This window comes from Kwoniella dejecticola, chromosome 8, assembly GCF_000512565.2.
Source record: "Kwoniella dejecticola CBS 10117 chromosome 8, complete sequence".
Taxonomy (NCBI): Eukaryota; Fungi; Basidiomycota; class Tremellomycetes; order Tremellales; family Cryptococcaceae; genus Kwoniella; species Kwoniella dejecticola.
The window spans coordinates 517,421-538,613 of NC_089308.1; the positions used below are offsets into that span (position 1 = coordinate 517,421).

Sequence of the window (21,193 nt, forward strand, 5' to 3'; positions counted from 1 at the left end):
TCAATCGCACCAGATAAGTCCGTCTCTTCACAATCGAAAAAACTACATAAACAGAAATCGAAGTAAAGTTTACTGACGCCAGTCAAATTATGTTTCATTGCGCCTACTCATATCGAAACATATATCGACGTCTTTTGAAAACATGTCCCAGCCTCATGATCAACTATCGAGCTCTCGCTCGAGCTTGTTATCGGCCCCGCCTTCTGCTCATGAAAGTCAATCAAGCTCTCGGACACATACACCCTATGACTCGAGTGTCGCCAGCCCCTCGCGCTCGCTCAGATCCTCAACGACCTCTTTGGACGTATTAGCAGAAGCTTACGACGACGTCTTCGCTGGTGCAGAGAGTGATGGTGGCGATGATCAACTAGTCCAGCTTACACAAGCTGCCGATGCGCTGTTACGTCAAACACATCCGCAGTCATCCTTCAATTCTCAAGTACGCACCAATCAAGGATGCTCAAGCGTTCCGCGAGTACCTAACGTATCGAGGGACGAACAAAATGGATAACCGCTTGGATGCAGTATAACATGCTATGCATATATACTGATCAATCTTTTCTGCGTTCACTACATTGCTGCACAAATTGGTATGTATCAACAACCCGGACCAGTACAAAGTTGAGGGTGATTGATGCCAGTGGCGCAATGATCAGCGAAAAGGGAATACGATGTCTTACCTTTCACCAGAATTTCCTGGCGTCTGTCCTTTGTTTCTCTCTGTTTTGGTCTTCAGGATCTTTTGATAATGATGAAGTCCAGAAGATAATCCAGCTCTGCACTTGCACCTCTCATAACCTGACAGCGAGTCACAGTATCTGCCCTGTCCCTATATTCTGATTACATCTGGCCTCTCTTCGGCACTTTACATATACTATTTCCTGACCCTTGCCACTTGGCTCAGATCTGTGTGATCCCACGTTCTTCCACGCTTGACTTTTCATACCGAACCTCTCCGCACGAACGGAACTTCCTACAGCTCCCCACCTCGTACAGACAGCTCTAGCAGCTCGAGCGTGCAAACATCCTATCTCTCGTCAGGGGCCGAGAATCACTACCGTCCAAACGGTCGGACCGCAAAACCAGCCAACGTCAATGCCCCTTGAAACGATCCAAGAGACTCCGGCCTCGCGGTCTTCAATGGCGACACGATGGCGCTTCTCACCTTCGAGAATCTCAAATCACACTTGCCCATGTACCAGTACCCATCGTCCTCTCGATCCTAAGCGGAACCCTGAGGATGTCTCTCAAATCAACCTGAAAAGATTCTACAAAATCTGGACTCGCACGATACATATCGAAGTACCTCCAGAAGTCGTTGAATCTGTGAGACACATCCTCCAAGTCACAGGGCAGAACAGAGGGGACGGGCTACTGCATATGGCAAGTAGGCAATTCACGGATGGTCGTAAGGGGTTTAGTATCTTATTTTTGATGCCTTCTGAAGGTGAGAATGTCGGGCATGAGTGGATAGCAGAGATGTCTGTCAGGTTGAAAGGCGGTTCGAACATGAAATCGACTTCTATTTCGAATTTGTCAATAGAGAATGTCGGCTTCAGATTAGCGTCTGATTGGACGGATTGGATATTGAATCAGCCTTATCATTGGACGCCCACACGCATCTCGTCTCCTCCTGCACCGCATTCGAGCGAGGCATGCGTGGTAGTTGCAGACCTCGATAAAAAGGGTGTGCTCGACGAGGTTGTTAATGAGGTACTTCAGCTAGCGAGAGGACGGGCACTCCAGGTCGACAGAGGGCGTTTGATGATAGTCATTCTCAAAGAGACGAATAAGCTGGTTTTGAAGCGGTCCTCTGATCGAAGGAAGGTAGTCCGATTCTCGTGGGGTATGGTTTATAGGAGGACACGTGATAAGAAGGTTGAAGCGATCTCGATCAAATTGGACACCTCGATATCAGCCCCAGCCACAGCCCCAGCCACAGACACCAGTGCGAATACGAACGCGGATGAAAGGGTCAATGATCCAGGATGCGAAGAGGTGGAGATTGTCATGACCATTCGAAATAAAATGATATTGAATGTGGTAGTTCGTTATGAGGGAGAAGAACCGTTTGTCCATTCTTATAGAGACGATATACCTCCTCCAGTCTGGACGAAATAGATGGTCTGCTAAGCTGAAACGCTTGTCTATGAGGATCATGCACAATTATGACATATGATATTTGACAAATGCAGCCTGTCATTGACACCTAGCCCTGCTCTTGGACAAGACGATCCAGCTGTGGCAATGTCAGGTACAGTACATGGCGCGTCCAAGTGACGTTACGCAGATATCACTCAGAGATAATTTACAACTTCCCGCTCGCCCAACTCTTTCCTCTGGGATGACTTGCTCCCCTCACGACGTCAAGAAAATCGCAATAGACAAGACACGTCTGCCGGGGGAGATCCGTTGATCAACGTCATCCGTGCACATCCTTTGAAACCCTCCATGGCCTTCATACAGTATCCACCTACAGTAAGACTGATCTCGATGCTTGGGACGAATCTGCCTTGTACAGTATCGGGTATATGTAAGCATGAAATCGACAAGGCATCCCTCCCACCCTCTTTCTCGCCGTAAGCTTGATCTTATCACAAGGATCTTATCACAAGGATCTTATCACAAGAATCCTCATTGACCGTAGCCTTCATAGGGTGGAAGACGATTACTCAGCAACTTCTCGCATATATCACGCTTCCGACATGGTCCCCAGCGGTGGCGGAAAGTCTAGGCATGGCGATAGTGATTGGTCCACCTCTTTCTCTCCCTCTGGCTCTTCCTCTTCCGCGTTATCTCATGACGATACCGATGAGATCAACCTTGATATGGTGGGATTGTCCATTTCGTCCTTGGCTGACCCAGAGCTCACTCGGGACAAGAACAACCAACCCACCTCGAATCTAAGTAAAAGTGAATCGCAACACGCCCATGAGCCGATGCTGAGCACAACGAAAGGAAAGAACACTCCAGGTCCGTCGTGGGAGATTTCGCCCCATCAACTAAAACTCTCCAGCTGCACCTGTTCCAATGGCCGGAAAGAATTGAAAACTTCCGAAGAGTACTTGCAATACAACTTACGTCGCTTCGAAAGGCTGTTAAAGAGATTATCAGAATCACAATCACAGCCAAAGGCAGTGTCCGGAAATGTCATGAACCTCGACCTCAAGCTCAATTATGTGGGAAGGCGTAAAACCGTTGAAATGGTCGAACTGAGTATCCGACTTCTTCGAGATAGGGGACACGAGCTCTTCCATTTCCTAGGCCGGCATTTGAGTCCTGACGAGAGTGGATCGAAGCGAAATGAAATCAGTATATTCTTTGCTAATCCATCATCGTCTCCTAGATCATCCTCGACCTCCTCAGCGGAAGCAGTTGAGGCTGCAGGTCCCAAGGTCAGTCCTGCTCAGATCCCCGGTCCAAGTCCAGACGCAAAGTCCAATACACAGTCAAAGTCAAGTGCACACGCAATACCGAACTCAGGTGATACTAAGTTAGGTCATCGAATTTTATCTGAGATCTTAATCCACGTTCGACCGAATAGCACTATCGAGAATGTAGCAATGAGATTGATGGAAGATCCGCAAGACTGGCTATTACTTCAACCTTATACATACCTCTCGAGCCCTGCTCCTCACGAGAAGCTACAAATGGATATTCCCGATAAGAGACAGAATATCCCTTGGGACGGAGTGATGAACATGCTTTTGACCAAAATCCGGACGCTTAAACCTAGGCTGAACATCGAAGCGAGGAAGATCGACCAAGTATTACTAGGGCGAGCATGGAGTTGAAAAGAGAAGGTAAGAGAGTGTGTGCGTTCGAGGTTCAGTTGGTGTATAGAAAGACTTCTAATGGTGAAGTTATCGAGGTGGTGAGAATCGGACTGAGGGTTCTGGGCAAGGCTACAACCCAGTATGACGATGCAAAAGAAAACGACGAGATCGAGGTTAAAGGTCCAGCTCAAGCTGAAGTTGAAGTTGAAGCTGAAGCGAGAGGAGGTACAGAGGTAAATGATCAGTCAGATATTGGAGCAGTAGTCCTCCTGGAGATGCGGCGTGATAGAGTGAAGAATACGGCGGTGATGTATGAAGGGGATTGGCCGGTCGTGCATTCGTACAGAGACTGGATACCTCTTCCTGATCTCGCAGAGCTGGGGCAAATGGTCAGGAAGGACGATTGATAAAAGAACGTGGCACAAAATTGCGGACCGGGTTGATCAGACTTGACTATTTCAGTAGATTTACGACGGTTGCTTACGAATTACTTTAATACTGTGGAGTATGCAATGCATTTGTATTGTACATGTAGGTATATTGTGTCGTGACTATGCGTCGATGGTCAAATGTGCTTAGAAAGGTAATGATGGTCTATTCCTGATTTTTTCATCGTTTCGGCCCTAATTTTGACAGCCAGGACTTATCAGTCAACGTTCTTATACAGGTAGTCGACGTGCACTTACCTGTCTCCATTCCCTAATTCGCTTTTCCATACCATCCAACCTGACTTGTCGATCTTGCAATTTCTGTTCCCTATTCCTCTCATCTTTGTGTCCCTTGAACATCTGTTTTCGTCCACTATACAGACCCTTCGTCGCTGTCGTCAAGGGTTCCGAAGTAGTAGATGAAGAGGGTATTTGGTTTTGGGTTTCCGCTGCTATTTGCTTCTCAACTTGTTTTTGCGGTAATTGACCTGTCCAATGTATCGTCATCGTCGATCTTCCACCTGCACCTGTACCCGTGTTCCATTTGACAGGTCTTGATTGAGCGCCTACTGGTGATTTAAGTGAAATGGGAAGATCAATAGAAGGGTAAGATTGAAGTAATTGTTTTTGCCTTCGATTGGAGATGGATGACTTTTTCCAGTGATATCGCGGTTCTCCAGTTATATCTGAGTCGCTCCTCCTTCCTAATCGTTGAGGCAAGAATGGGTTCTGCATGTTGAGGGTGGAGGGTAAGTCGCCCTCATGCTGGAATATCCGTTTGGCTATTCGTCGTTGTAAGACCCTAGGCAAGTGTTTCGCGTGAACGGGAGAAGAGAGGTCGAGAGGAAGGGTATTTTCGAAGGCTGTTGATCGGGTGATGGACGATGAGCTGAACAGTCGACGAGTGATGGAGGACATGATGCTTGATGTGGTTATGTATCAGTGCACTTGCGTTTGCGGAGTTCAACTATCATGGCTTGGTGTCGACCATCTAAGATACCTATCTGTCGTGCAACTTATTTTCGGAGATGATTAGACGTGCTATCGAGTGGAGTTCGCCGCCAAACGGATGAACACACTCAAGCAGCAAAATGCCACAAAGCCGAAACTCCGATGTGAAAATGCCGCGTCGCTCCGAACCCTTGATCCGTTGCAGCAGAGTAGAGTATTCACCATAGACACTTCCACCCAACCAGCGTAGCGTATCCCCCCACTACCCACTACCATCTCATCCTCTCACTCTCTCTTTCCATAAACCTTTAATTCCTTCTCTTTCAACCCCTTCTCCTCTCTTCTTCTTCAAAACCCTCTCCTGACGGAAGAAAAGGATACACCATCAAAATGACTCTCGTCTCTAGATCAGCTATCCGTCTCTCAAGACGAGGTGGTCAACAGCTCAGAAACGCCCGTGCCAACGCGGCTTTCTTCACCACCGCTGCCAACCAAGCTTCAAACGTTCTCCCAAAGTTCGCTGCTTCCTCTTCCAGAGTCCAAGTCCCTAAAACTTGTGAGTGGGGCTTCCTCCTTGTCAGACCCAGTCCAGATCGGCAAGATCGAGCAGGATAGAAGCAAGTATGGAGCTCTAGAGGTGTTACGGATTATTTCGGCCGGTGTAGTTTATCCAATTAGCTGACAACGTTTCTTCGTCATATGCAGCCGTAAACTCTACCAGAACCTACGCTACCCCTTCCAACCTCCAAACCGGTGCTATCAAGACCGTCATCGGTGCCGTCGTCGATGTCCACTTCGACACTGAGAACCTTCCCCCTATCCTCAACGCCCTCGATGTGCAATTCGCTGAGGGCCAAGAGAAGCCCGAAGGTGGTCGATTGGTGCTCGAAGTAGCTCAACATTTGGGTGAAAACACTGTCAGATGTATTGCTATGGACGGTACTGGTGGTCTCGTTCGAGGTCAAAAGGTCGTCGACACTGGTGCTCCCATCAAGATCCCAGTCGGTCCCGCTACCCTTGGGTGAGTTTCATATAACATCACCCCGCGATCTCATTTTTTAGCGATCGATCTTGTGCTGACTACTCGATTGATGCGATCAGTCGAATCATGAACGTCATTGGTCAACCCATTGATCAACGAGGTCCTATCAAGGGAGTCAAGGAGGCCCCCATCCACGCCGATGCTCCTGAATTCGTTGATCAATCTACCCAAGCCGAAGTGCTCGAGACCGGTATCAAGGTCGTCGATCTCCTTGCCCCTTACGCCAGAGGTGGTAAGATCGGTCTTTTCGGTGGTGCCGGTGTCGGTAAGACCGTATTGATTCAAGAATTGATCAACAACATCGCCAAGGCCCATGGTGGTTACTCCGTGTTCACCGGTGTCGGTGAGAGAACCCGAGAAGGTAACGATTTGTACCACGAAATGAGAGAGACTGGTGTTATCAACCTCGAAGGTGACTCCAAGGTAGCTCTTGGTAAGTCACACCCCGTCTTCATCCACGATCGCATGACTGACATATAATTGCAGTGTTCGGTCAAATGAACGAGCCCCCTGGAGCTCGAGCCCGAGTTGCTCTTACCGGTCTTACCATCGCCGAATACTTCCGAGACGAGGAGGGACAAGATGTGTTGTTGTTCATTGACAACATTTTCCGATTCACCCAAGCCGGTTCCGAGGTGTCTGCCTTGTTAGGTCGTATCCCATCCGCTGTAGGATACCAACCTACTCTTTCCACCGATATGGGTGGTATGCAAGAGCGAATCACCACCACCAAGAAGGGATCTATCACTTCCGTGCAAGCCGTCTACGTACCTGCCGATGATTTGACCGATCCTGCTCCTGCCACCACCTTTGCCCACTTGGACGCCACCACTGTGTTGTCTCGATCCATCGCCGAGTTGGGTATCTACCCCGCCGTGGACCCTCTTGATTCCAAATCCCGAATGTTGGACCCTCGAGTTGTTGGTCAAAAACACTACAACATCGCTACTCGAACTCAACAAATCCTCCAATCTTACAAGTCTCTCCAAGATATCATTGCCATTTTGGGTATGGATGAGTTGTCGGAAGAGGACAAGCTTACCGTCGAGAGAGCCCGAAAGATCCAAAGATTCATGTCTCAACCTTTCGCCGTCGCTCAAGTCTTCACTGGTATCGAAGGTCGATTGGTACCCCTCAAGGAGACCATCAACGCTTTCGAGGAAATCCTTGAAGGTAAACACGATCACATCTCTGAAAACTCTTTCTACATGGTCGGTGGTATCGAGGATGTCAAGGCTAAGCACGAGAAGTCCCTCAAGGAGCAAGGTAACTAAGCTTGAGATCTGAATTTTAGATATGAAAGGCAAAGGGGAAAAAGTGTATAGGGATATGATAATTTGGAAGTTTCGTCTCTTATAGATTCTTTTGGATGTCATTTTACAGATCGCTTTTCCTACTTTGGTTGCATTCTGAATTTTCAAGGTCAGCGGAGGGAGATAATAGGATTAGTTATTCTTATATAGCATACAAACCATCAAAATGAAATCAATGAACGAGACTGGATCGGGGGCAAACGCAACTTGCAGACGTTCCATGCGGCATTACATGTCTTTGTGGTCGACTCGAGGGATGTGCCGCGGGAATTTCGGCGCAATGAAAACTCGTTCGAATATTACACTTCTCTCGTATGCTTCCAGGTGAGTATGGGTCTCCGTTCGAATATTGAGGGCTGACGAGAGACATGGTCTACGGGCATCAGCTCACTCAGGTGGACACGTGAGATTACGATTCGCCAAAAAGTCGAGGTTGATGTCTGATGAACAATCAATCGAATTATGCTCTCATCGCTACCTAATTACGCATTCCAAGACAAGACAACACAGCTCAAAGGACCATCCTTTGATATGCTATCGACGAAAATGGAAGTTTCCCTCCGTCAGGCTAAGCCTGTGTTAGGAAATCAGCAACCTCAAATTCAATCTTGAAACTCCGAGTGGGCGACATATTCGCATGGCATGTCTACCTCGAGGTCGAGTCGACCGATCCTCGTTCTCGCTCTCCCGTTCTCGCCCACTTGTACTCTTGCCCCTACTTGCAGACGTGGGCCGGTGGCGAACATCTCATGCATGGATGAATATATACTGACTCATTACCGCACTGATCACCTATGATGTGTGTACCTGACGAACGGTTGAACGATCATCTACCTACCTATCTGCTAGCTACTAATCCACACATCAAACCAAACTCACCTCACTTTATCGTTTTGTTCTTGCTCTTCTCTTCTCTCTTTGTTTCCTCTCTTCTTTCTACCTTCCAATGTATCTTGATCTGTTGAATGCCTTTGAACTTGACATTCGAACCCTTACGAAATATGGCGACCAAGGTATTACGAAGTACGAAGACGTATGCGGCTGATAAAGGGGAAGCACCAAGGCGGGTGGAAGACAAAGTAGAGATCGTTGATTATGGTGAGTCGGAGTTGCTTTCTTCCTTGGGTTTGAGATGATATCCTTCCTATCGTTTGATCACCTCCTTCCGCTCACTACATCTTGTCTGAAAAGGGAGTTCATGGTGTGCATACACTCGCCAATCCCTTGGTTTATATCAATTCCAACGCCCTTGATGATGAGACTCTTGTTCTTGGTTGTACTCGGAGAACAATAAAGCCCTTTCCATCTCCATCTCCAACATCCTTCCTGATATGATCGCGATCGTGATCATCACGCTGTATCATCGTCATTGTACGCCGAATCCGGCGATATCACATACCATCGCTTCGCAAAGCACTTTGATCAAGTTCAAGGTGGCTTTGACTATATATATATATGTTTACTTCTCTCGGACTGTCTGAGGTCCTTCATTTGATGTCATATACCCTTTACCCGTTATTTGAGACTGCCTCTCACTGTGTACAAGTCTATGCTTATAGATCGGGATGTCGCTAATCATGTCAATACCATACATTATCCTGACTTATGATCCACCTTCATCACCCATCTCATTCATAGGTCTCAATAAGAAATTACCAGATCACCCACCGCATCAACACTACCCATCGGCTGTATCTCATCGATCCACACCACCGAAAGAGTCCAAGAGCTCTGGTGGTGAAAGAGCTGACAAGACGCCTTCGTAAGTGTTTCTTGTTTCCCTATATTCACGCTGGAAAAGTCGAAAAAGGGTGAGGAAATAGCGTGGAATCGTTTGATTGTATGAATCTTCCATCCGTTTGTGGATAAATACTGATCTTTATGTCCTCAACGGAAACGTGTACGGAAAATAGCGCACGAGCAAAAGGTGAGATCTAAACATACGGTACAATGCCTCTATTGGGAAGTTGATTGATATTGATGATTCTGTTTAGTCTTACCCTGGGTACAGGGGGTACATGTCGCTGAAGACGCTGTACCAGATGGGATGTTTGGACCGTATCCTTCCAGTGAGTCGACCTTTCATCGTGCTAGTCCATCTCCATCATACGCACAAGCAGGACATCCTTTTGATATTCCAACATTCTGTTATTCATCGCTCCACTTCTCGAGATCTCTGAGCGATGCTGAGCATACTGTCGTTATCAGGACCACAGTCGATGGCAGAACCTACACAATCTCGACACCCATTCGCCTACCCAAGTATACCGACTCTGCCTTTCGCAGCGCTAGGTGCAGGTAATCGTAGTGCAGACAATGATGCTCAAGATTATGTCAAGTCGCAAAGACCGGAAAGCGAGGTTTTGAGTAGAGGCGCCGGTATGAGAGCTATGGCGAAACCTCATAATACAACAGGTAACGCTGGAGATGGAGAGGAAACACCAGGAGGGATGAGTAGTATAGGTATGGGTACATTTGGTCTGGAAGGGCAGAGCGCTCTCGGTCCAGCTGGGATCCCTTTACCCAAGTCAAAATACGTGGGTACAGTCAGCTCGAACGATACGCGGCGTGATCACACAGAGCTGATGTCATCTCCATCGCTTAGACTGGAGCAACGGGCGTGACCGGATCACCCAAAAAATCTCAGTACACCACTCGAAAACCTCCGCCTACTGATCCGCTTCCGCCAGACCCGCCCACTACGAAACCAGAATCAGACGGACCAGAAGTAGTCGCTCAGCCTCATGAGCACAAGCCGCATCACGAGTATCCATTTTCTCACGTCGAAGCGCAAGCGAAACTTGTCCAAGCAATGGAACAAGCGAGAGCTGCCGCTTTGGCTCAGCTGGAAGCGGCTCAGCGGAACTCGGCTATCGAGATGGAACAAGAGATGTTGGCCGCACTCGAAAATCACACGGTACACGACAGAGAGAAGGGACCAAGACAGACATACGATACAATGGATAGCGGGCCTTCCTTCGGACATCTACTCCACCAGAATGGGATCCCACTCTCAGCTAGACAAAGTGCTCAAGTGCCACAAGGCTCGGCAAATCAAGCAGACTTCTTCAGGATTCCATTCGGAGTACCATTGGGCATGAATGTACCTCGACCACTCCTGGTTATGCGGGATAGCGCAGGTGCTGGCTTAGGATTGGGATTGAGTCCTGATTTACTGGAGATACTTGAACAAGATCAGGGTATCAGTCCGAGAGGTCCAGAAGATAGGAGTGCTTTCGTCGAGACGGTTGAAGACGTAAGTCAGCTAATAAGCGGACACGACTCGTAGCTGACGATGATGTACTCCTAGGAGGAAGCGTCTGGTATACCCAGCGATGTCCGTACAGCAACTCCATCCAAAGGTCCCACGCCAAGTCCTCAAGCCAATCGCACCACTGGACAATCTGCCGCTCGCAGCGAGTCTGGGGTATTTGGGGCGCATCCGGCTGCACCCCGGTCGACAGCGCAGACGGTGGGTCTCGTATCTTTTCCTTTGTTCTGAACAATCTTCCTTTCATCACCATAGTATGCTTGACTGGTTTACCAAATCTTCGGTATGCAGCGTGCTCCTGCATCCGCTCGAGCACCCACCGAACACGTCAAATCACCTTCAGTTGCTCCTTCGGCTGTAAGAAGTAGAGCGCCGACCAAAGCTCCAACGAAAGCTCCTACTGTCGTGTCCGCTGTCCCAGCGTTCCCAAAGGCTCCCTCTGTAGCGCCTACTGTAAGATCGCAAGCTAGATCGGCCGCACCCCGAAGTCAGGCTCCAAAACCTGTACTTCAAGAAACTTTGATGGAATATCCTGACGGACACACAATTTATTCTCAAGTGAGAACCAAGAAAACCCCTACTATCATCCCGAATACCGTCCATGATCATGATGAGAACGAAATCGAATACGAGTATGAGATGTCGCACCACGGTTCAGTTGCTCCTACTACCATCAGCAACGTCAAGAAGCTGGTAGCTGAGAGCAGATTTCATGATGAGACGCTTTGCCAATTGTTGGATGCTGCTAGATTGAATTTGATCGGAGAGGCGGCGAAGAAAGCTTTACAACGGGCTGCAAGAGCGCGAGTGATTGAGTTGAGAGAATTGAGGGAGAGAGGCGCGGTAAGTGACATCGGGGGTTGCTATTTCCTGCGGTGGCAGTCAAGTTGATGATTGCGATGCTGCAGATTGAGGAAGGGCTCAGAGAACCCGTCATTCCCGAAGAACCTCAGCCTAAATCCACCCAATCGACCCCGAAGAAGGAAAAGAGGAGCAAGAGTAGGGATAGATCGCGTAAGAAAAGCGCATCTGAAAAGGCTGAGGTGAGCTGTGTCCTTCACGCGTATCGCTCATTCGTATGACTAAAACTGATCGATTGTCTGATAGACTGTCGCCATCACCCAAGATCCACCAGCATGGGCGCAAGATGTGGGTCGTTCCGTGACATATACTCAACGACTGCGAAGCTGACTTCGATGTACAGATCATGGGAAGGCTGGCTGCCTTTGATGCGGAATTTACCGCCCTGGAACAACAAAAGCACGATATCGAAAATATGGGTCAAAACCGACCGGCGACTCAGCACTCTCAGACCACCCACGAAATACCGAGTCAATATCTCAACGAATTGATCTTCAATGATATGCCCTCTTCAGGCTTCACACACGGCATAAACATGCCTCAAGGACTGACTCAGTCGATCCTATATCCCGAACACAACTCGAGGCCACCTATGCCAGGTCCAGCTAATATGAAGGCCACTACCCATTATACGCATCCTGCTCAATCTAGTCATGGTATGGACCAACCGACAAGAGCCAATGGGACAGGATATTCTCAACATGCTCCGACCGCGATGCCTTCCCATCGTACGCAATATGCTCCTACTGCTGTACCCTCACACCATGCCTCGCAAGCGCCTACTCAGTATACCCAGCGTGCTCCGACTGTGGCTGCATCTCAGCATACTCAGCAACCACCTTCTCAAGCGAGAAATGGAGCCGGCACGAATGTGAATCCAGCGGATATTCCAACCTGGGGGTCAGAAGTTGAACTTCCCCAAGTGAGTAACGACCATCTCCCGACTGGACCTACGATCAATATTCTTGCGCCCACGGAATCTGGTCTGGGACCAAACGGTCGACCGAGTACTCGAGCCCCCTCACCTTCGGTTCATACTCAAGCGAGATCAAGAGGTCCATCCCGAGCTGGTACTCATCAACCCGGTCCCGATCATGTCGAAGTGACTATCATACACGAGCAACCCCTTCCGGAAGCAGCTATGCCAGATCCGAATGAGCGAGAAGTACCTGCGCCACCGTCGGAAAGCTTGAGGTCGCACCGACCCACTCCACCGTCGAAATCTACTCCGATGGATGCCAACACCGTGCACACCGCGCGAGTGACTACAGCTCCTTCACAAGCAGCACAGACAGCTTTCCCTCAAAGTCACACGGCACATAGTGCACAGCACAGTCAAGCCGGTACTATGCCCTACAATACCAATGCACAAAGTCATGTAGGACATGACCAATTCCCAGTGCAATCCGCTTATATAGGAACCCCGGACGCATATCCGCCTACGCTGACAAAACCGGTACCATCAAGTCAAGTAGCTCCGACAAAGCCAGCCACAACAACCGTCCAACAAAGTACCATTCATATGCGTCCTCATAATGTGATGATGTCGCCTCCAAAACACGCAGGTACCCCGCCCCGAAGGGATATGATCCATATCATCGACCCGCTTTTACCCCAGATGAGAGGTTGGCAGCCGTGGGACATGCTTACGCAGCGTCTGTATTCTTGGGCTCTGATCGCAGAGGAGAAAAGCTTTGTGAGGGCTTTGGAGGAAGTCAGTCTAGGTAGACAAGTGAGTCAGCTTTCTTCTCGAGATGTGCTCGTGGCAGAAGCTGACCGCCAAACATAACTAGGTTGAAGAGTTCCCATTGAGCATCTTCCTGATGATGACTTATAAAAGGTATGTCAGCTGAGCTAGTCCGACTTCATCTTAGCTAAATGATCATTATTCTCAGATTAATTAGAAGAAATCTGAGCGAGAATCCTCCAATACCAAGCGACAAGCTGTTCGTACCCCCAAATATAGCGAGTGCAATCAATGTTGCTGTGCACGCGGTGAGCTTTTTATTTCATTGTCCAGGGATCATAGCTCACGTTGATGCACAGAGGAGATACCATGATGCCAAAGAGATTTTACTGGAACTCTGGAACTGTGAGCTAGCTCGTGCTGATGTACGCATAATCCAGCTGACATTTCGAGTATAGCCCTCGGAAGCGATGAACCTCCTAGAGTAATCATATCACTAGCTCCTTTGGGTAATGACGTAAGTCGGCCTTCTTAAAGGGGCTCGTTGCAGGAGCTGAAGTGTCATGTTCTTAGCTCGACCAATGGGCTGCTCATCGATATGATTTGGTCACCAGGCATCTGACATCGTACAGAGTGTCTCATCTGGAAGATATGCAGATAGATGGTCGTAAGTCAGATGGCGATTCATTTCTTACTGAAGTCTCAGCTGACGATTCGTGTCATCAGGTTCATTCTGGTGTATGTTACGATCTCACACTTCTATAGTGTGCGTCGGCTATAGCAGCTGATGGTTTTCTGCATGTAGGGTGGGCAGCTATAGGTCAAGCTTGGCCTCAACTCCAGATTCCCAGTATGGACACACTCGAGCAGAGCGGTAAACAAAGGATCATCAACGAGAGAAGACCTCCTGAGCATAGGCATGACAATTCGTTATATGCCGCTAATATCAGCAGGAACCTTTTGCTGTGAGCTATTCGCTTCATCATGTTTGTTTTCGGACAAACAGCTCACATGGTAGTGGACGATTGGATCATACAGGGGATATAGACCGGAACGACAACAGGACCTGACTAAATTGAGAGAATTAGTATGGGCGGAGGTGAGCAGACTGACTGATTGACATGGCCTACCTGATTTCGAATCAAAGCTGATGCTCATGTTGACAGGTCAAGCGATTATTGGGCAAGAAGAGACATGGTAAATTGGTAGTTGAGCCTGAATCGCCGGAGCATCTGTACGATGCTTAAATGAAATATGCGGGCTGGTTGTGAACATAGATTAGGATTTAAATGGCATATCGAATACAGCTGTCATATATAGTTCTGATTTTCCTCGTTTTTGTATGATCGTCTTGCGATATTTACTATATACCTAGCCTGATACCTTGAGGATTTGCAAATTAGGTAGTATAAAAAGCAGTCTTGGCTCCATATCAATATTTTTGTATATTATGAGTGCTTCTTGATCTGGCTCTGGATAGCTCTGCGAAGTGATACTGCGCTACTAGATCGTGACGGTGTGATCAAAGCGAATCCAGATTGATCATCAGTGGTGTGGGTGACGGATGACGGTGGTGATTTACGGTACCATGCAAGTGAAGTGAAGTATGTGTATGTACTGCATATTGAACACTACACAAAAAGATGTATGTCACAATCATCGTACTGCAACCAGTGTCCGTCCTTGATAATAATGAGAGGGCAAAGTACTGTAAATGACAACAAGCAAGTGTGATTAATCAATTGACCTTGACTGCCTTCTTCGGTCAGAGACAAGGGACAGCCTAATGATCCTCATCGAACGCCGGCGTCCCTGCTCTACTCGCACTTCGTTGCGCTAAGCCTAATTCACTGAGATTGACTCTCGAGCTATTCCTTGAGATCGCACTGGCACTCGTGGAATTGAGATTAATGTTGTTATTATAGGTCGATTCCCTTGATCGCGATCCGACTGAATTCGAATTATCATCGAATAGACTTGATGGTGGATCATTCCATCCCCCACTCCCACTTGGTCCGGTATTACTGTTCGTGTTTGTACTAGAATTCAAGTTCGGGGATGATGACGATGATGATTTTTCCCAAGCGGAAGATAAGAGCGACGAAGATACTTGACGCGATTTACCTGATCGGGAGGTCGTCTTTCGTATACCAGGCGGAGAAAGGGGTGTGCCTAGTCCATTTATGGGTGAAAGGGATAGGGATAAATCAGGTGAAGTTGAACCTGAACCCGATCGATTTGTTGTCGGAACACCCAAATTTCCCCCACTTCCGTTCAAATTGCCCCCGGTATAAGCAGGAACGAAGAATCCATTTGTAGTTGGAGAAGAAGGGTTCGAGCTGTCCGACGAGGAAGACAAGTTCATGTTGTTCAGTGACATTGGGAGGGGCATCGAATTGTGTCTTGATATTCCCATTCCCATTCCCACTCCTCGTCTTGGGAGTCCACTACTGGATTTGCTGATACCTGCGAAAGGCATACTGCGTCTGACCAAATTACTTATCCTTAAAGTCCATAACCGTAGACTACCGGGTACAGTCCCAGCCTTATACCTGGTCCTACCATTCCCGTTCGCATGGCTATTGGCATTTCCATTACCGTTAAGTGAGATTGACGAATCCGACAAAAAGCCTTCTTCAGGATTATAATCATTCGCCCCAACACTGGATTTCCTATTCCTCTTCGGCGTTAAACCTGTATGGCGCCAGTGGAATTTTCGCCTAAAGTAGTTGAACAGACAAGCAAGCACGAAGAACGATACGAAACCGTATGCCCAAAGAGTTTGTATCCCCATCTTCTCTAAGCGGTCTTCGAGACCCTTGAACGGGAGATGTTTTATGCGCGATGTCCACATGCTCTCTTTGTACGTCGAACGAGGCTGAATAGCCTTAGAAGCTTCAATTACCATTTTCCCGAGGGTCCAGCTGATAGCTGTTTCGCCGATCTCATCCATACTTTGGAAATGCGTTTTCGTTTTGGATTTCCCTTTGGTCTCGAATAGACCTTTTTCTTTAGCTCGTCGCTCAGCTTCTTCGTTGGTTTCCCCCAAGTCGCCACCTGTGAGAGTAGCGTTTCCGCCTGCGTCGACCAAACGGGGTATGCCGATGCCTTCATGTAGGACGTTGGAGATCCATGCGCCTTTGAAACATTGCATTTGCATTCTGGAGAGGTCGACCTGTGCGTGTTATGCGGAAGTCAATCAATCGGTCTCAGTATCAATACAAGAAAATGTCGACAAGCGGGATTCAAAAGCGGCGGACAATTGTGTCACTTACCTCTGCACCCCTCCAGCCTTTCTCATCCCCGACTTGTTTCTGGATATCTTGCCAATCCCTTGCGCAAAACGCATTCATACCCTTCTCCCATTCGCCCCAATCCCATATGCCTCCTAATCCTAAAACCTGTTGAGAGGTGTACCAATACTCGCTAATACCTATGAAACCTCGCTGATCATGCTTCTCGAAATCGATATGCGGGGTAGGCAGGCCTGCGAACAGGCAATGTTCCGTCGGACACGGTTTAGAATGTTCCAACAAAGGAGTCAACGTCTCTAGGCATTGAGAAAAACTCCCTGTTCCCTTGATCTTCACTCCTCTCAGACTCGAGTCTAAGCCTGCAGCTGACGTTGAGGATGAGGATGAGGGTAAATCGTATTCCAGGTTGAGGGGCAAACAAGGATCTTCGATAGGTTTCTGGAACTCCGTTCCCGATACTTCAAAATCGGATTCCTTGTTATCGCTTTTCCACGTTTGAACAAGGTAATCTATATATCGTTCTCTAGCTCGATTCGTGCCGAATCCTAACCATGATGCAACAAATACCGGCCATTCGACATTTTCGCCCGACAGTAGACGCAGTTGGATCTTGTGCAATTCGTCCTCTGGGAAATGCGACGAGGCGATCTCGTTGGGCGACGGCGAGAATGCTAATTGGGTTGAAGCACCGCCCATATCTAGGAAACCGAATGTCGGGGAATGGTGGTTGACATCAACGGGAGTAACGCTATCGTGTAAGCTGTTCGGCGGGGCTTCGGCTAAAGGTGCGAGCGGTAGTAAAGTTGATTCGACCAAATCGTCGTCATTATGTGAGCTTGACGATAAAGATGAGGATGACGAGAACGAGGAGGCGGAGGAGGCGGAGGGAAGTGAGGGTGGAGGAGCATGACCGAATCCGTCCATCAGGTAATTGACAGCTACCCAACCCCACATGCCTTCTTCTTCACCGCTAATCACCCTGACGTTCTCCCCGCACGGTCCGGCAGATGAGGGTCCTTCAACCTTGAACGGATATTCGTCCTTGATCAGATTGCAGGACGCTTTGAGGATTGCTTCGCGCGTAGATTCCGGGATTAAGCGCATTCCGGCTGTTGCAAGGATGTATATGGGCGTCGAGGCATGTTGGGAAGGTGGGATATGCCGCAGACCGTGTGAGAGCAGGGGGGCAAGGTATTCCGGTATATCTTCAGCACGGACTGTGGATATGCCTACGAAGGTGCAGAAAATCCAAATTATATACGAGATCAGCTCACTTGCCTCTGATCAAGTTCACAAACGTTGATAGTGTATGTGGACTTCATCAGAATCACCCAAAGAACCAACGTACCAGGTTCAACCCTTTTGACCCAATCTTCACCTTCAACGCCCTTCCCAACCCTGACCAACCTCCTAAGAGCTTTAGCTTCCATAGCATGCTCGCTTTCTTTCCCTTTTCCCTTGCCTTGATCTTTGTTCCACCACCATCTAGATTTCCCAATTGATTCAGGTGTCCTACGAGCAGCAGAGACCTCTTGTAAGATCTCTGCCCGTTCCAGATCCGGATCTCGCCACGAGTAGATCTGTAACCTCGAGCCCGAAGATCCTGCGTCTATCACCAAGGCATAGTGAGTCGTCGAGGAAGATATCGAGGGTGCCATCCCGTTTTGAGTGTCGACCTTGTTTTGCTTTTGATGTTGAGTTAGGTGCGATTTTGTTGTATTATGAGACTTCACAACGCGGAGGACAGCCTCTTGGTCGATACATCAGCGATCTATCTTGGTAGCGTAGCAAGAACAGTCAATGAGCTAGTGAGTCGCAAGTAGAACAAGGAGATATGATGGGTTGATGTTGATCTTCTTTCGCAGTTACAGTGATGAACGGCAGAACAATTGATAGTTACCAGTAACCAAATAAACATGTCCCTGTTGCACCATACGCTCAAGTCACGTGGCTCGCCTGTAAGACCGAGATATTATTATGGCAGTGTCACTGTAGCCTCAAATGTTGATGGCATGCTTGCAGCGCAGTGGGATTGCGGAGTACAGATGCTGCAGCCAGACCTCGTGCAGAGATACGAGTACGTCTGCTGAGGATCGACTGTACCGAACGAGATATCATTGTTTCTACCCTGGCCAGAGAAAGCAGAACAGCTCAATGCGACAAGAGATGCATATGCTTTTGTATTATGTATCTGGCAGAACCCAATATCCTCCGAAAGCGAAAGCGATATCATGAACCTACACAAGCAAAACAGTAGCTCCGAGATCTTGTAGTGTCTTTTGCAATTTCTCAGCCTCTTCCTTTGGTAAGTTCTCCTTGAGCGTTTGCGGGACCGATTCGACGAATTTCTTGGCCTGAAAGCGTTGCAATGGTCAGCGCGAGTTCGATACAGCACAAAGCCAGATCGCCCAAATCAGAATCTTTCTCCATTCCATTGCCATCTAACATCGCTACAATGGCTCTTCCTATTTGCATCTCCACATGCTGCTTCCCCGTCTCTCGCTTCTTCCCCATCCAGTGATATACCTTCCTTCATTCCGGTCAAGCGATCTTCCACCTCAAAAACATAATTGAGCCACATCGACAGGGACACTCACCTCTACCAAGTTCATATTCGGCATGATCGCCTTGACCTCCCTGATAATCTTAGCCTTCGCACCAGCATCAAATTTATCCAACTTGACAGTAAAGATCGTCTTCTCCTTTGGTTTCTCCTCTGCCTGTTCAGCTGCATCACCCGCACCTGCTCCTGCTCCTGCCGCCGATGCGGCCGGCGCGGCAGACGCAGCGGGTAAAGCCACTTCCGTTATATTCAACTTGGTCTTGAGTGCGCTGACCAGTTCCGAGACTTCCAATAAACTCAGACTTGAGATCTGCTCGACGATGGGTGAGATTTTAGGTGAAATCGGCGCGGAGGCAGTGGAGGTCGAAGCTTCGGCAGAGGATTCGGCGAAATTGGGTCGGGAGGTAGATATACATCGAGCGGATTGGGCGAAGATTAGTCGGGAGGAGGAGGAAGATGCTCGAGCGGATCGAAGGATGGTTCGGGGGAGCTGTAAAAACAAAACAAAACAGAGATTGTTCAGCTTCTGGCGGCTGTCACAAGCCAAGATTTATAGCTGACTTACGCTCATGTTGACGTCTTGTTGATGATGATGATGAAGGGCGGAGAGGGTCGTATTCAAGAGATTTGTGTTGCACAATGACAATGACAATGACAGTTGAAAAGTCCAAAAGCAAGAAGACGATCGTCGAAATCTTGGAAGAGCTCGAGGGTATACCCGAATAGAAAAATGTGCCACAACCGACTAAATTCCGGCATTCCCCGACTTACGAGCACGCGCAGCGCACAGAGCTCCACTATACACGTCCAGCAATAACATACGAGGAGCATCAACAAGAGTCTTCTTTCTCTGACTGTATATGCATATTCATAGTGACAGATCATTGTCTAGACCCATCAACCTACAGAGCCTAAGGCAAGAGAGGTGGGACTCGAATCTAGAACACTCACAAGTCGAACATCACCAGGGACGGAAAGCAGAGAAACACAAAAAGGATGTCCGCAGAAGCAACAACCTCAACTTCAATCCCACCTTCCACCTCTCAACACACCTTAAACCTCGACTCTGTCCCTGTACAATCACCGCCACCGCCAGAGATAGAATCGACTTTGAGCAGATTATCAGCTTATCGGAATGTACGGGGAGTCATGGTCCTCTCGCGCTCCTCCCTTGCTTCTACCTCTACCACTCCTTCATCCTCAGCTTCAGCCTCCAACGCGAGTTCAACTTCGACTGTCCATGCAGCTTCAACTGTAGGGTCAGGAGTAGGCTTAATGCCGAATGGCATAGACAGTAATTTAGATCATACATCCGTAGGAGGGATAATACAAACTACAGGAACCATATTCGAGGGTGAATCAGGCGCGAAATACGCTAAAGCTGTAGAAGCCATCGTTGGAGGGGTTAGTAAAGCTTTAAACGATTGTGAAGCAGGTGTAAGTGTTCAGTGCATACCATAGATGAATCAGCTGGGAAGAGCATGGTCGTGAAAGGTGATGTAATCAACAGCTGATCGTGAATCTGTGCTTATGATGCAGGACGAGTTGAGATTCATGAGGATACGGACGAAGAAGCATGAATTAATTATAACGCCTGGTCAGTCCGCTATCATAATCAGGTTGCATTGCCCAGCTGATGGGTGTTGTTACCGATAAATGTAGATGAGAGATACCTTCTGGTCGTACTGCAAGATCCAGGTCAATAATCTTCGAGCCGAGTCAGCAGAGAGAGGAGAACGAGGTCAACAATGACCCAGCGGATCTTCAAGAAGATCATGCTACTTCAGCACAGTCGTGTTGGATCTCACGACGTATCATATTATATTACATCGCCACATCCGATATCATGATGCATTTTACGACTTCAACGCCTTGGAGAGGGAGAGGATCAGGACCATCGAATCGAAGTCAGCCTCATTTAGTTGATGGACCAGTGCATATTCGCTGCCCCAACCCTTATGTATCCCGCCGACCAGTAGAACAGATTATCCTGACAACATGTGCATTGATGGTAATACCCCGATTCGCTGATTGTTCACATCTATGT

The 21,193-nt window shown here is 48.2% G+C and overlaps 9 protein-coding genes across 9 annotated transcripts; 6 read left to right on the forward strand and 3 right to left on the reverse strand.

Moving 5' to 3' along the window:
* Nucleotides 1-142: 142 nt before the first annotated feature.
* I303_106517 (uncharacterized protein) lies at nt 143-511 on the forward strand (the record flags this gene model as incomplete). The annotated part of the gene is made up of 1 exon (XM_018411485.1): nt 143-511. The coding sequence occupies one exon, from the start codon at nt 143-145 to the stop codon at nt 509-511; it is 369 nt and encodes a 122-aa protein (XP_018259297.1).
* A 584-nt stretch (nt 512-1,095) lies between these two features.
* On the forward strand, nt 1,096-2,121 carry I303_106518 (uncharacterized protein; the record flags this gene model as incomplete). Its single annotated transcript, XM_018411484.1, has 1 exon — nt 1,096-2,121. One exon carries the CDS (start codon nt 1,096-1,098, stop codon nt 2,119-2,121), a length of 1,026 nt encoding a protein of 341 aa, XP_018259296.1.
* Nucleotides 2,122-2,705: 584 nt separating this feature from the next.
* On the forward strand, nt 2,706-3,794 carry I303_106519 (uncharacterized protein; the record flags this gene model as incomplete). Its single annotated transcript, XM_018411483.1, has 1 exon — nt 2,706-3,794. The coding sequence occupies one exon, from the start codon at nt 2,706-2,708 to the stop codon at nt 3,792-3,794; it is 1,089 nt and encodes a 362-aa protein (XP_018259295.1).
* A 557-nt stretch (nt 3,795-4,351) lies between these two features.
* On the reverse strand, nt 4,352-5,122 carry I303_106520 (mitochondrial 54S ribosomal protein mL59; the record flags this gene model as incomplete). Its single annotated transcript, XM_018411482.1, has 2 exons — nt 4,352-4,399; nt 4,463-5,122. The coding sequence occupies 2 exons, from the start codon at nt 5,120-5,122 to the stop codon at nt 4,352-4,354; spliced, it is 708 nt and encodes a 235-aa protein (XP_018259294.1).
* A 423-nt stretch (nt 5,123-5,545) lies between these two features.
* On the forward strand, nt 5,546-7,471 carry I303_106521 (ATP synthase subunit beta, mitochondrial; the record flags this gene model as incomplete). Its single annotated transcript, XM_018411481.1, has 4 exons — nt 5,546-5,711; nt 5,861-6,176; nt 6,257-6,630; nt 6,684-7,471. 4 exons carry the CDS (start codon nt 5,546-5,548, stop codon nt 7,469-7,471), a joined length of 1,644 nt encoding a protein of 547 aa, XP_018259293.1.
* Nucleotides 7,472-9,075: 1,604 nt separating this feature from the next.
* I303_106522 (uncharacterized protein) lies at nt 9,076-14,576 on the forward strand (the record flags this gene model as incomplete). Its single annotated transcript, XM_018411480.2, has 19 exons — nt 9,076-9,272; nt 9,424-9,437; nt 9,505-9,579; nt 9,719-10,047; nt 10,116-10,766; nt 10,821-10,982; nt 11,073-11,624; nt 11,690-11,824; nt 11,889-11,930; nt 11,986-13,374; nt 13,436-13,482; nt 13,538-13,637; nt 13,689-13,734; nt 13,788-13,846; nt 13,903-13,996; nt 14,056-14,067; nt 14,135-14,294; nt 14,368-14,428; nt 14,496-14,576. 19 exons carry the CDS (start codon nt 9,076-9,078, stop codon nt 14,574-14,576), a joined length of 4,206 nt encoding a protein of 1,401 aa, XP_018259292.2.
* A 536-nt stretch (nt 14,577-15,112) lies between these two features.
* On the reverse strand, nt 15,113-18,241 carry I303_106523 (uncharacterized protein; the record flags this gene model as incomplete). Its single annotated transcript, XM_065969388.1, has 5 exons — nt 15,113-15,338; nt 15,396-16,504; nt 16,605-17,362; nt 17,495-17,812; nt 17,932-18,241. 5 exons carry the CDS (start codon nt 18,239-18,241, stop codon nt 15,113-15,115), a joined length of 2,721 nt encoding a protein of 906 aa, XP_065825460.1.
* A 579-nt stretch (nt 18,242-18,820) lies between these two features.
* I303_106524 (mitochondrial 54S ribosomal protein bL12m) lies at nt 18,821-19,717 on the reverse strand (the record flags this gene model as incomplete). The annotated part of the gene is made up of 3 exons (XM_018411478.1): nt 18,821-18,937; nt 19,181-19,636; nt 19,712-19,717. The coding sequence occupies 3 exons, from the start codon at nt 19,715-19,717 to the stop codon at nt 18,821-18,823; spliced, it is 579 nt and encodes a 192-aa protein (XP_018259290.1).
* A 425-nt stretch (nt 19,718-20,142) lies between these two features.
* Nucleotides 20,143-20,852, forward strand: I303_106525 (uncharacterized protein; the record flags this gene model as incomplete). Its single annotated transcript, XM_018411477.1, has 3 exons — nt 20,143-20,583; nt 20,686-20,743; nt 20,809-20,852. 3 exons carry the CDS (start codon nt 20,143-20,145, stop codon nt 20,850-20,852), a joined length of 543 nt encoding a protein of 180 aa, XP_018259289.1.
* Between the last annotated feature and the right edge of the window lie 341 nt (nt 20,853-21,193).